The sequence below is a fragment of the Mercenaria mercenaria genome, chromosome 18 (genome assembly GCF_021730395.1).
Source record: "Mercenaria mercenaria strain notata chromosome 18, MADL_Memer_1, whole genome shotgun sequence".
In the NCBI taxonomy this organism is placed as follows: Eukaryota; Metazoa; Mollusca; class Bivalvia; order Venerida; family Veneridae; genus Mercenaria; species Mercenaria mercenaria.
In genome coordinates, this window is record NC_069378.1 from 26,520,486 (window position 1) to 26,536,015 (window position 15,530).

General features: G+C 34.8%; 2 protein-coding genes across 2 annotated transcripts in view; both read right to left on the bottom strand.

The window, feature by feature from the left end:
* The window catches only part of LOC123538955 (uncharacterized), a 48,464-nt gene extending 42,627 nt beyond the window's left edge, over positions 1-5,837 (bottom strand). The window contains exons 1-4 of the mRNA XM_053529562.1: positions 5,581-5,837; positions 3,211-3,369; positions 1,850-2,029; positions 1,131-1,235 (exon numbers count right to left, since the gene is read on the bottom strand). Of these exons, the coding sequence (XP_053385537.1) occupies positions 1,131-1,235; positions 1,850-2,029; positions 3,211-3,340 (415 nt within the window). The 5' untranslated portion in view covers positions 3,341-3,369; positions 5,581-5,837. The remainder of the gene's footprint in view (positions 1-1,130; positions 1,236-1,849; positions 2,030-3,210; positions 3,370-5,580) is intronic.
* Positions 5,838-7,345: 1,508 nt separating this feature from the next.
* Positions 7,346-15,530, bottom strand: part of LOC123538057 (uncharacterized) — a 28,594-nt gene continuing 20,409 nt past the window's right edge. Inside the window, exons 13-19 of the mRNA XM_053529746.1 lie at positions 15,009-15,211; positions 14,385-14,592; positions 13,761-13,964; positions 12,506-12,751; positions 9,787-10,011; positions 7,878-7,962; positions 7,346-7,511 (exon numbers count right to left, since the gene is read on the bottom strand). Of these exons, the coding sequence (XP_053385721.1) occupies positions 7,346-7,511; positions 7,878-7,962; positions 9,787-10,011; positions 12,506-12,751; positions 13,761-13,964; positions 14,385-14,592; positions 15,009-15,211 (1,337 nt within the window). The remainder of the gene's footprint in view (positions 7,512-7,877; positions 7,963-9,786; positions 10,012-12,505; positions 12,752-13,760; positions 13,965-14,384; positions 14,593-15,008; positions 15,212-15,530) is intronic.

Consider the following 15,530-nt stretch of genomic DNA (forward strand, 5'->3'; position numbering starts at 1 on the left):
CTCACGCATGCACAGTCGTGGCGTTAAAGAGATGCCTATACTACTTCGATTCATTCGTCCTCTACTTACTTGCTCTTACTGTAAAATCATTTAATTTCGTGGACATGAAATTTCGTGGTTTTGGTAAAAGAGGCAATTTCATGGGGATATGAATTTGTGGGTTTCAACTTTTGAACATAAAATGAATCGGAATTTCACTTGTCTGTTGGGATTAAATTTCTAGGATTGATTCAACCACGAAATCCACGAAAATTAGTCCCCGCGAATATTAATAATTTCACAGTATATCGTTGTCGGTGTATTCGGCCTCTATTTACTTGCCGCTGTATTCGGTCTTTAATTACGTGATGTATTCGGCCTCTATTTACTTCAATGTGTATCTGCTCTCCAATTAAGTTGTAGGTATATTCGGCCTATACTTACTTGCCGTTGTAATCGGTCTCTTATTACGTTGTCGGTGTATTCGGTCTCTACTTACTTAAAGTTGTATCTGGTCTCTAGTTACGTTGTCGGTGTATTCGGCCTATACTTACTTGTCGTTGTATTCGTTCTCTAATTACGTTGTCGGTGTATTTGACCTTTACTTACTTGCCATTATATTCGGTCTCTAATTGCGTTGTAGGTGTATTTGACCTTTACTTACTTGCCATTATATTCGGTCTCTAATTGCGTTGTAGGTGTATTTGACCTTTACTTACTTGCCATTATATTCGGCCTCTACTTACTTGCCGTTATATTCGGTCTCTAATTGCGTTGTCGGTGTATGCGGCCTCTACTTTCTTGCCGTCGTATTCGGTCTCTAATTACGTTGTCGGTTTATTCAGCCTTTACTTTCTTGCCGGTGTCTTTGGTCTCTTATAACGTTGTCGGTGTATGCGGCCTCTATTTATTTACCGGTGTATTTGGTCTCTACTTACGGTCCCGGTGTACTCGGCTTATGAATATGTTGTCGTTGTATTCGACCTCTAATTATGTTACCGGTGTTTTCGGCCTATACTTGTATTTTCAATTATTTCAAACCTCAGTTGAAAGCTAGATAAACCACAAATACTTTTCAGTATAGCTTCCTTAATGCATAAGAAATATGGGTATTTTCGTAGTTTTCGATGATAAAAAATATGTAAACGTACCACAAAATTCATCTTCAGCAGTGTCACAGTCGTTTATAAAGTCACAAACTTGACTTATATGAATGCAGCTGCCGTCATTGCAAGAAAACTCATTTTCATTGCAATCTGTTAAAACAAGATTGGATGATTACACACGTACTTGTATGACCGACCTTTAATATGCACGGAGAATAATAGAATTTCACTTTGTTTTGTCTGACATAAATATTTTGAAATAAAATTTCTCCATCTGTCTCTTGTCAGGCATACTTTTATACTTCCACTGAATTAGATATTAAAGGGTCATTATAACAATAGCTCGAGCTGGAATGCTGTATTCGGCTTTTTTTTTCAGATAGGACCTCATGAAGAGCACAAGCGCCGAGTGTGATTTAACTTTGCAAAATCAACGACAGCTGAATACAAAGTCCCAGATCTGGCTACTGTTTAAATGAACCTTCAATTATATGGATCATTATTAAAAGAAATTCAAAATCGTTTTAGTCTACTTGCAGTCGATCAGATAGGTTTACAAATGCATGTATGTAACATGATAGTACTTCAGAGACACATATTGTAAAATATTCTCTAGTTTTTATCGAGTCGCACCTTTTAATATTACTCGAGAAATGTCCGACAGGAGATTGGTTCGAACACGGTCGGTACATTCCTATTAATACCTTCACGTTATATACAATGAACTATGTAACAGTTAATAAGGAGTTATAACTAACGCTTACTTCCGTGTGTGCGGTTGCAATTTAGTTCGTCCGAAGCATCTAAACAGTCGATAGAACCATCACATTTAGCTATAATGGAAATCCATTCCTTTGTTCCGCAACGATAGTAGGACCCAATTTCAAGTCGTGTTGATATATTTTGACCACTATTTACGTCTTTGTTCTCTAGCAGGAAATGATCTTAAACAAACAAAAAGCAAAACTATTATACTAACTTTTGTGATTTATATCTTTACGTTCACGTCATACAACAATGGCAGTTTGTTAAAGAATGTTCGAAAGATGGACTTCCCCCATTTGTTTTTAACTTGAAAACTAATTACCTCGAATGTAATTCGTGCTGGTTTCTGTCTTTAAACGATCATTGCACAGTTCCTGTATTGAATAGACTAAGCTACATGATCGAACCATGAGACTAATTGAAATACATACTCATTTCGTGGACGTAGCACATTACTCTTGTGATAAAGATTTTCAGCTTTCTGAGAGGCGGACTGCATATATCAGACAGAGGAGTCAAACAAGGGGTTTTCTTAAATTTCATATTTCGTATAAAGGATTTATGCACGGTTACCGAACAGGACAGTTGTCGCATGTTTTTAATATGCAATGAAAATTTATCAAAATATGTCATAATGAAAGGGAAACGACGATATCAATTTATAGATTTTGTTTACGTCCGATTACGTAAGTCCGTCAAAGTAAGTTGAAAATCATTAATATCAATACCGAATTATAATTATAATATATTACTTATGCTGTCAATATCTGTACTGGACTAATAATCTAAAGAAAATATGCCCCTGACTATATTCACACGAACTTATGAACGTAACCAATACCCCTACCCCTGAAATATCTATACCGGACTAATGAACGGAGAATATCTATACCGGACAAATGAACGGAGAATATCTATACCGGACTAATGAACGTAGACTCTTCCACGCGTTAAATACCACATATTAACTCTGAATTCGATAAGACAGATCAGTGTAACAGACTATAATGAACGGAGAATATCTATACCGGACAAATGAACGGAGAATATCTATACCGGACTAATGAACGGAGAATATCTATACCGGACTAATGAACGGAGAATATCAATACAGGACAAATAAACAGAGAACATTCCCTTGACAATACTAATATCTATACTGGATATTCTTAATGAATCAATGACCCGATAACACATCCGGTGTTATCAAAACAGAATTAATAAATAGGATACATATCCCCGACAATATCCATACTTGAATAACGAAAAGGATACATACAAGTGATAATTACCGAACAAATTAGTAAGCATAAATGACCCCTGACAATATATATACAGGATTACTGAACAGAATACAAACCCTTGATAATATCGCTACATGAAGTCTCGTCCGAGTAGTCTTCGCAATCGAATATTCCATCACATCTGTTTATTGCTGATATAGCAGTCCCATTGTCACATCTATGTTGATGAATTCCAACAGTTTGCATACTTTCAACACCGTCTTGACCTATTTGTGCTATTAATTGTTTTAACACGAGTAAATAACAATATTTTGAACTCTGTTTCAAAAGGTAAAATATATAGAGGGATTGTCTTCGATTCTCTATTTGAAATAACATAAACAAATACCACGCATATCTGTGGAGCCCTTTGGTATAGTATTTTTAGATTTTTTTGTATTTAGTTTTTTATAGTAATTAACGTTCAGCTTCATCCGGCACATGTAGTGTTTACGTCTCAAAGCTCTGATGAGCAGGATCGGTCAAACCGAGTCTGCATTGTTTTGTTTGGTTACCTTCTATGCTCCAAAGTATTTTCTTATAGACATTATTACATAGAGACCTTTTTGTCACCATTGTGTGTTTAAGGGATTCACCTGGCGTTTTACAATGTCATGTAACTGTAAAAATGGTAGGCAGATGTAACAAAGGTGTGGTATTTTGCACTGTTTACCGGTTCGACGTGACTTATGAGGGACTAACAAAAATTACTGCTGGAACAAATTATAACTATACAACGGCAAAATGTATTTAAATGAAGTTTAAATTGTGCAATGTGCAATATTCACCCTAATATTGTGTAAAAAGAAGTGTATCACTTATCATTAGAAGTAACACTATAGTCTGAATAACGTAACTTTCGGAGAAGCAAGCAAACGTCATTGTAATGTGTCTTTATAAAAACTATAGTCAAGTATCTTATAATGAATCAAATTCAGACTCATAAAAGATGGGTTTTGTTTGGTGAACAATTGTATAGAGTGTATTTTTATATATAAACTTATTTATTTATTTTTTTTTTTTGGATTTAACGTCGCACCGACACATGATAGGTCATATGGCGACTTTCCAGCTTTAATGGTGGAGGAAGACCCCAGGTGCCCCTCCGTGCATTATTTCATCACGAGCGGGCACCTGGGTAGAACCACCGACCTTCCGTAAGCCAGCTGGATGGAAACTTATTTATAGTCCCTAAAGGTAGCCCATATGGGAAAATCCTACAGAACATTGTATCCTTCAGTGGAGGATAGTATAAAATACAGATGTTAAAATTCCAGAAGTTTCCCTGGTTCTTTAGCAGGTGTAAAGCATCTATACAAGGATTCTTATCCCAAAATTAGTAAGAGAAGCGGGGGATTGAACTCCCTTACCCTGCTTTCATAGACATCTTTTTATTAAGATTTATATTTTCAAGCTTACTCAATCCATATGCTGACTCGCGTAACCTCGAGATATCATAAATATTCCTGTCTAACTGCTTTTTAAATTCTAGTGATTGCAAATAGATTACAGTTATTATATTTTACAATGATAAATTACGTCAATGTTGCACTTAACGTATTATAACGAGTTTATTATTATTATTATCATACCACATTTATATAGCACTCTTTTCATGCACGTTTACACGTTCAAAAGTGCTTCACAGTAAAAGTGCAAAAATACTAACAAATACGCATACAAAAATAATGCATTCCACATTAACAAAATTCATAAATGTAAAACCTATAGATTAAACAAGATAAACATACATACATATTTAAAGTATTTACTAGGTTACCCTAGGATAAAATACTGTTCTACGCAGTTTTATGAAGAAGAAGAAAAACAGCATCAATGTATCGGTCAGTTAACAAAATCTCTCATTTTTCTCATTTTATGTCTCATTCTTCATTAGCAAAAACGTTTATTTGCGTATAATTATATAATTTCTTAATAGACAGACATATGGTGTTTTATCTGTTGAAAACCTTTGGAGTGATTCAACTTCTTCAGATGTGCCACAGTGGGTATGTAATATAATTGAATTGGAATAATAATCAAACCTAATTGATTTTAACATGTCCCGATACAATATTATCTTGTTACTGTAATATCGACAGGTTAACCTCAGATTGACAGCAATGGAAAGAATTTCCTGTAAGCGAAGGATACATATCATGTTGAAGAATGTCCTGAACGATTTTAAATGCGGTATGTTGCTTAAATGAAACATTACAGAAAAGTGTCGGTAAGTCTACAGAATCCCAGGTATATACGAGTAAACATTTTTATTACCTAAGCATACTCACTTCGTTTGCTACAATCCCATCCCTAATTCTATCCAGATGTAAGTTTTATATTATTTTATATTACTTAATGCGCGCAGTAACTGTGTGTGTGAGTGTTATTTATTACTTGCGTTGCTATAAAATAAGAATACTTTTCAAAACAACAAGCATGCTTACGTTGAAGAAAACATGGTTCCCACAGTATATCTGAATGAGTAGTATAACACCATAAAACGCCGTCCAAAGATGGATCCTGGCAATAGTTGGAAGATGTGACCGGAAGTGGAAGATTCCCAAACCTTTGTACATAATCTAAATTCGCATCGAATGATAGTAATCCCCAACTTTGACAGGTCTTTCCAGAAAATGTAATGTTAACATTCAGATGATTATGAGAATCAATACCACAGATGTCATTGTCGTCTTTGTTTGTGTTATCTAGAAGCAGGTAAAATATGTAATTAGATTATTTAGAATTTTAAACTTTTAGAAAATGTTTCCAGCAGAACATTTTCAAAAATGGTAAGATAACGAAGTTAGACAGGAGTAATGCCCAGATAGTGGTACAATGTAAATTGTTCAATTGTAAAAGTGTACCCGTTTACTATTTCAACAGTTCTGAAATGAATAAGAAGGAAAAGGTATATCATTGAATATAACTTGCTGTTTCAGTAAAACTTTTAACCTGTCAATATGTAATAAAAATACCAAACGTATCCAGCTAAATAAGAGTTGTCGCAGAACAGCAACGGTCGTCTATTTAAACTATTTGTTAAAAAACGTGAAACAAATACCATAATGGATAATTAATTTTGTTTGTTTGTTTTGGGTTTAACGCCGTTTTTCAACAGTATTTCAGTCATGTAACGGCGGGCAGTTAACCTAACCAGTGTTCCTGGATTCTGTACCAGTACAAACCTGTTCTCCGCAAGTAACTGCCAACTTCCCCACATGAAATATCAGAGGTGGAGGACGAATGATGTCAGACACAATGTCTTTTATCAAAACGTCACGGAGAACATACGCCCCGCCCGGGGATCGAACCAGCGACCCTGCGATCCGTAGACCAACGCTCTCCCTATTGAGCTAAGCGGGCGGGCTTTGGATAATTAAGGGGTAACAGTTTTCGCTTAAATACATGTAAGAAGCACAACACATTTCCTTCCGATGATAGCACATGAGAGAGCAGCTTTTACAAAAAGCAACGTTGAGTGATCGAACAATGAATTTCTGGTGGTCAATTAAATTCATTTTCATAAGTAGTTATTGGGATACTAGCTAGCTAGCTAACATAAAAAAATCTCTATATACTGGAATGCGAACTACGATTTATTATTAAGTTTTACATTTAGTGTCGTATTTGAGGAAGCTGGAGTAAAAAGTTTTGAATCTGTTTACTCTCGAGTATTATCGTCTTTACCTGTCTACATAAGGTCAATATCACAAACGCACAAAATTAACGCAAACGCATCATCCTAAGACAGCAAGCAATATCTATGCCGTTAAAATGGCTATCAAAACATAAAATACTGTTTCTTTGATTATAAATGAAAAAAAATATCTGTGCGTAGTATACACCGTTACAGTAAGGACAATGACATAAATTATAAAAATTTCCTTTGCAAACGACTTCAGTTCTTTTAATTAAGACATTATAGTACTATTTCCAAGTAGTGGTTTGAAAAGTGATAGTAGACTCTTTTGATGTCTTCAGAATACTCCATGTTTAAGGGTTGAAAGATAAGCAATGAACAAAGTAAAGAAATTTTCAAAACACGGGAGATGCGGACTTTGTTTCACAGTTGTGTGAGATAGTACTACAGCTGAGAACAGATAAAGAATAAACTTGCGTGTTTATCTTAACGTTTTTAACAATGGCATCCTATTGTTTCCTTTTGATGATATTTGCAAAGCGTTTAAAAGTATAAAACTGATCAACGCTTTACACTACCTGTTTTTTAAAGCCTTTTCCACTGTCTAACTGCGTTTCACAGACGAAATACCGTGCAAAATCTTTGAAGCAATCCTCTGATTCCCATGTTTTGTTTGTATTATAGTACTGAAAGGTTGTCCTTGTGCAGGCATCAGTTGTTGGGTGTCCAGGGATCCTACCAAACGCAAAAGACAAAATAGAACGCATTCACAATCCGATGTAGAAGCATGAACGCATTTAGATATCTGACAGTAACATCAGATTTGATATTTTCTGAAACTTAGATTGTTGCAGTTTCATTAAAACGTATTAATATGATAACGTTCTTTTTATTTGACTACTTTTTGTTTGGGAGAAATCTTTTAAACAAGAGTCATCACAATTGTGATTATTTACAACGGAAATTTACTAGAGTTTGGCGAAAAATGGCCAATCATTTAAAGGTTTCTTGAAATGTATATCAGAGTTGAATAAAATCTCTTTCTTGTGTCAATACTCTAAAAATCCACAGTTCAAAATATAAAAGAAAAAAGGTACTTGCCAAGCCGAAAATGTTACGGGGGCGGTGTTCGACCAAATGAACCTCTTTCGTCCCGATCCAGTACTATCTCTTACATGAAAAATACCTGAATTGAATAAGATTCATTATATTTAAATTTTGTATTAGTATATGTACATAGTTTCAATCATATACACATATATAACTCAAATGCGGAATGAAATATTCTAGGGAGACTGAGCATTATTTCAGCATAGGCGCATATTTGGGTAGAACCATTGACATTCTATAAACCAGCTTGATACTTCATAATTATGCACGAATTTCACACACGAATTCACAGCTGTGATGGAAATTAATTTGAAGTGAGCAACCTTTACCATCCATCACAAGAGGACCATTCAAATTACAGATTTTCATAATAAGACTTATCGCAGTAGATTGCAACCATTCGAATTGCTCAGATTCTAGGAATGTTATTCTCTAAGTAGCATGTCATGTAAGGTATTAGATACCTAACAGTAATGTTTAAAAAAAAAACGGCACTTGCTTGGTATATCCTTAAAGTTGACTTTGTTTTGCACTGTGTTGCAATATTTAAACAACTTTTACCGTGCCGTTTTAACGACGAATTTATGATATTTCCTCAATCTCAAGTTCAAAGTGGAAGCAACTGTCCAAAATGTTTGCAGATAGTTCATTGTATCATTAATTTTGATGAAAGAAACGTCAAACTATTGGTAAACAATTATCAAACACAAAATAAAACTGACAGTATTTTTTCTAGGGTGCTTCAAGTGAAAGGATTTAATGAGACAGAATTCTAACTCAAACATTGAAAAATTAAGGTCGATTCCCGTGGGACTGTTTTAAATTTTGTCACTTCATCAAAAAATAAGCTTAGGGCAGAAGTAAAACCTACTTACATTTCTTCCACAATATGTAATCCAGAGGGTTAAGGTAAAATATAGAACTTTTACCGCATGTAACTCAGTATAGGCACCGAGGTTTTCATTTTTCTGTAATTGGACTAGCAGTCGTGGCCATTTATTTTGGAGTCTAAAATCATATTCTGACACATCTTCTGACTCAAATGGAAGAATCACAAAAATTGAAACAAACGTATATTTAATGCAAATGACGATTTCTTTGTGCATCGGTCCAGTAACTGTGTGCACTTGACGAAATAATATAATTGTCCCAAAGTCGTAATACTGTACAGAAGTATGGAATGGCAAAAAGTAATAAAGCTTCGACCCTTACATTAGATTTTAGACACCATATGTTAAATATTGTGATACAAACTGGTCGTTAAAAACTGTAGTCACTAGATTTATTCAACATAAATTGCACGTAGTCTCAAAGGAGAATATATATCAATGATTTTCTTCTGTGAAAAAGTGGCAAAATGGGAGCCCTTACAAAAACAACCAGACTGTGTATTTGCACAGGAATAACGCGGTTACTTTGTTTGAAACAACACACGATATTGCATTTACGATGACAAGATATTTCAATGATAACTACGTTCCTTAATCACAGTTACACTACAACATAAAGCACAGTAGCGCAGACATTCATGTACCACACACACTCACACACGCACATGCATACACGCACACGCGTGCGCGCGCACACACACACACGCACGCACACACACACACACACGCACGCACACACACACACCGCTAACTGACATAGATAAACGGGCAAGTAAGATATGACAACAATGTAGGGCACCGCCAAAGACACACATACGAACAAGCCCCACAAACGCACACACATAAGCAGGAAAAAACAACAATCGGGCACCGCTTTAGGATTCTGGCAGCCAAAATTTAGGTGGGCACGAAAACTCATTGTCATGGAGAGGAGCTGCCAAAATGCAAGGGGAAGGGATATAAAGGTAAAATTATTGTTCAAGCAAATATGTACGGCTACGGCTACCTACCAATATGTGCAATAATACTTGTATTATATGATTTTCTGTTCTTTACATCATGCTGCTTTTCCTTGTACTGTTGTTCTCTTAACAGATAATGAACGTATTGTAGTTCGTTTGTAGACTGGGTAGACACTAGCCGTTGGTCTTCACTCCAACATAAAGATTCTGCTTGCTTCCAGGATACAAGCGATGAATAGACTGAGTAACATTTATCAAATACTTTGGAACACGCTGAAAGAATAATAATAATTCGGTGCAAATGAAATTAGTTGAACTTCAGGATATATGTGATGTTTTTGTTTATCTGAAAGGTTTCACCCTGTCAGAATACGAGTTATATGACCCAGGGAAGTGCCTACGCCTTTAGTATCTTGAACAATAAATTGGGTCCAATCGGTAAGATGACTACGTCTTAGACTGACTGACAAACGATATAGAATGTCCTTTGTTAAAACGTAAATCTGGTGAGACCAAATATCTCATATATAGAATTTTCCTCTGGCTACCTTGCCTAAATGATTCGTGTACCAATCGTAAATGATTTCAATTAGGAGCTTAATAATTTTAGGGATCAGGCAGATCACTAAATGTTTCAAACTAACAATCTTCAGTTAATGTTAATAAGCTCAAACTCCTATAGGCTGGAGACTCTATACTTGACTGGTCTTTTTGTTGGAGTTCCCGTCAGACAATAATGAAACATATCGCATAGATGCTCGGCCTCTGTCCTCTTAATTGAAGTTGCAACTCTATATGATTGTCCCAACCCCTGGATGCTCAGCGCCTATATGCTATCACATGTAGCATTCAACTACCATAAAGGTATATCCCCGATGCCTTGGCTGTACCAATAACGCTGAACCGTCTATAAGCTTGAACTCTCCTACTATCTCAGTAGATTACCAAACTCTGGGTCTCTATCTAAGCTTTCCGATGCTCAGCCTATATTTGCTATAGTCTATAGCATTCAACTACCTTAAGATTAATCTTCTATGCACTGGCCCTGTAGCTCGAAGCCTTTTTTAAATTCTACAACTCTTCCTCTAGTCTCTGAACTTCAAACGTCTTCTTTTTAACAATTCATCCGCCCGGACAGTATAGTTGCAATAACCTCCTTATCAAGGTACTGGGATAAATTATTAGTTGAATCCTTCATGTGTCTTCGTCTATTGCTGGATACCGAATGATCTCTCTCTGTCATCCATATACCTATTTATACTTTAGCAGACGTGAACTTTGATTGGTGCTATTTATTGAACGTGTTCTGATTGGTCCAAATTTAAACATAGTATTTTACAACGTGTACTTGCTCTACCAAAAATCTGGTTCCCTTTAACTATTGTGTATGACATAATGTGTGATGCTGGGATCCATCTGTCACTGTAATTATCCCAAATCGTCCATAAATGACCCAATTCCTATTATTTACAGCAATTCAAATATAATTATAGCAATAGTAGCATGAAAAGGGAGTCAAGCACTATCTGTGCTTATGTGTTACGTTATCAATACATTAAATATACAATTATTCTGATACACCCTGATATGTAAATACACACTACAACAATGCAAAATATATCAAACCCGTCTATTTGAAATCTATCTTTTATAAGAAAATGGAGAAATATTATGTAACTAATCGATTAGGTTATTTCATGTTACCTGATAGACCTAGGTCAGATTACCCAAATATGAATAAAAGGCATATCATTTATAAAAGATGCACAAAGCCAGGGCGAGTTTGTAGATTTAGAGACTTTATATTGTATGAATGCTGTTTAAAAAGTAAATTAATGTCTTTGGTGTTTAGCAGTTACTGTAATCAAGCTATTTCTATCTATCTTTATGAATACTTTTATATGCGGGTCTAATAAGAAGGCGTAATTTTAGACAGTCATAAAATAGAAAAACGTGGAAAACCACTGGTCACACAACACGACACAAACAAAACGTTGCAGGCTCGGTTTGACTGAGCCTGTTCATGGACGGTAGAGAAAATGTAAGATACCGTCTACGCCCTCTAGCCCCAGGTTGAGCAGAAATCAACATTTACACATGTTATAAGTATCAGAGTACAATTTAGAGACATCCACAGACGTATTCATACGGCGGTACACACGGTAACTTTAATAATACACAGTGTATTTCCATGAACAGCGGCCCATGGCCCTAGTTGAAATAATGACTTGCCCAAGGACAGAACTAAATAAACTAGAATTTGGGGAGAGGATCTGAGGTTATGGTGCCTGCATTTCACAGACACTACCAAATGACAAAATGAAAAAGCAGGCAACAAAGCCTAGGTAAGCCGGAGTATTGGAATCACCCAAGCCGAAATGTTCAAGCTGAAAAATTAAACAGTAACTAATTTAAAAACAACTGAACGATTTGATAAAGGTGAACTTATGGCAGATATGTTTTGGAACAAAAATGTTACATTTAAAGTTTATCTTGTAAGTTATATCGTACAACGTGTATTACCTTATTTGTACGGCACAATGCACCAAATACATTAGTAGTAGTAGTAGTAGTGGTAGTGGTAGTATTCAGGAATCATTCGTGTTTCATATGATACATATATATTTTTTTTTAACTAGGCGTGACTGTCTAAACATTACTTGCGGTGTACATTAAAGTAATTTCAAACTTTTGTTCTCTGTACGGAAAAAATACGAAGAAGTATAACAAATTGAAACTTTTGAAAACAACTATCATATACTAGTACCTCTTAAAATCGACGTTGACTCTGCAAGGTCTGTGATATCTCCGAATGAATGGTTTATTTTCTTATACCGAAGACGAAACCCTTCTCTCCGTATCATTGCCACTTTAGTGTCCTCATGCTTTTGAAAGATTATAGTTACATCTGAAGTTTTCGAGTAAAATTTCCGAGGTGGCATATTGGTGTTACAAAACATCTTCTTGTCAGGAAAGTCAACTATGGTGAAGGTCGAGCGTAATTCACCAGGATCTAAAAAGCAAATGAGCCACGCCATGAGAAAACCAACATAGTGCATTTGCGACCAACATGGATCCAGACTGTTCGCTAACGATTTCTCTACTTGCAATAGGCTTTGAATGCGAACAACATGGATCCTGACTAGACTGCGCAGATGCGCAGGCAGGTCTGGAACCATGCTGGTGGCAAAGGCACTATGCTGGTTTTCACATGGTGCGGCTCAAATTGTTTGAATGTTGACATTATCATACTATTAGATATTTTACCATGAAAACTAACTAAATTTCCTTACTTTAATACCAATCGCAAGTCATAAGAAATTGACATTAATGTATTAACACCAGATGTAAACTGTATAAAAAGAAAGGCAGCAAATCTTAGAATGCACTATAACTGCCACTGCGTAGTTGGAAGCAACACACCTCATGTAAGTTTTCAAATTGATAATTATTAACGATGATAAACAAAATGTGTTCTTTAGGGAATCAGCAACCCATCATAACAGAGAGAATTTAAAAAAAAAAATAATCAGAGTACAGAGGTGTCTATGGGAAATAGGTACTATATGATAACTTTGCGTTACAACACTCTTGCTTTTTATGTGTTTATATTCATAATTTACAGGGATCTGAAGACGTGCATGGTAGTTTTGTGTACTGTGTTAAGTCTGATAGGGTAATAAAATTGGAAAGTTAATTAAATTAAGGTTCATGTTGAACATGCGCATTAACATAGCGTATACAACTATTACAGATCTAGCTAGCATCTACTTTGCATTTTAATATTTGATTTATCATCACTCACGTATTAGGCCATATTACACCTTAATACTGCCAGGTATGTCATATGCATTGTTACAACTGAACAACATGTTAAAATAGTGTATAAAACCTGTATTTCTCTTTGTAAAATGGATATCATTTAACTTTCTGAATAATAAGCTTAAGTTATATATAATCATTTTTCTTAAATGTGTTATGTAACACAGTACAACCAGAAGCATGCTCTTTGAAAATCGTACCATTTGCACATAAAATGTAGAAATACAGGACTTCTATTTGTAGATTATGATGCTCTCCTGCTTGGATATTCCACCGTTCCTCATTTCTAAATGGAAAGTTCAAGACTGACATGGAGGTCAACATCATTTCCGCTCTGTTGCAAATTTCATTTCTCCCCTCACTCCATGGCATTACCGAATCAATCGAAAGGCTGGCAGGAATTTCTTAAAGATCAAAATTTTACATATAAGTTAGCTTATTTGCAATTGTGTAAGTCCAAAATAAATATTTAATTAGATTTATAATGATTTGAGCGATATAGTTCAAGATATTATATGTTAAGAACTCACTACTACATTCTTTTCTTTTATTTCATTTAACATGGTGATAATATTAGTAATAAATCAATTAATCAATCCGTCTATCAATCTATCATTCAGCTAGTATTATTCTAAATCTTAATTTAGACCTAGTTCTCTAATATACTTACCTTTTTCATCATAGGCCTGAGCCAACGTTGCATGGTATTTGACAAGAAATCTTAAATAGTATTAACATTTTTAAGAATACTTACAAACGCTATACTAAACTGCTTCTTAATATGACATAAAGTAAACAAAATATCCAAACTTTGATTTAATTACCTCCCTTAGTTATTATTGCACGAAATCCTGTAGATATTATAACCTTTTCAGACAAACATGAGACAAAAGTTAGAAATAACAAAGATTCGCCGGTTTCAACGACAAATTTTCTATTGTTGAAATTATTGTCAATGACTTTCCCAGCAGTATCGGCCCTGATATCCTTGCTTATGAATAGCTTGTCGCACGATGAGTGAGTGTCTGGCGTCTGAAGATGAAAAATGCACAAAAATCCTACTTGAATATCATTATTATTTAAGAAAATAATGCAGATATAAGAGACGTAGTATTACTACGCCTATTAAGTCTATTTCAGTGTAGCAAGAAAATGCTTTGTATTATGGTAGTTTTATTTATTATAATTTGTTTCATTACTCATTTAGTTAGCCTTTTGTAGTGAAATCGGGTCAAATGCTTTATAGGCAATTACATATATTCATCGCCAAAAAATACTTGTGCCGGTTTTTTAACATCAAATTAGATTTGCAATATTTCAATTCAGATAACATTATTAATAAAATTTAAAAAAAAGATATTATTCGATTAAAACACCTTGTATAAAGATAGTAAATACATAGTTTGCTTTAAAAGTGTTTCAATTCAAATTATTTCAAATATGAATACCTCAAAACTCAAGGATACGTTGGTGAAAATCATTTTGATGTAATATGTTTCAGCGTATTTCACTATCCATTTATAACGCTGTCCACTTTCAAATGAAAATGGATATCCAACAGTTGTTATTAATGCATCCTTTTTGATCACTTCTACATTAGTCAAAACGGTGCCACTTTGGTCGCGGAAGCTTGGAAACAACTCAGCAGGAGCTATATTTAAATATATATTATGCTCAAGTTTTATATCTGAAAGTTTAAACAATTACGACACAGAACCTTTTAAAAAAATAAAATAAAAATGCATGCATATGTATAAAGGTCATCCATGCTAGCTTTAAGATTCAACATAAGGCTAACACAGTAGCTTTTAGCCCTACAAAATAATTAACAGTTAAATTCGGTGGGATAGTTTCCAGAGAAAACTGCTTATATTCCACGTATTCCACTTGCAAAAAAAAAAAAAAAAAAAAAAAAAGCGACTACAAAATACATTGTAGTACTTTGGTTTCGGGCGAAATGAAATTGCTAT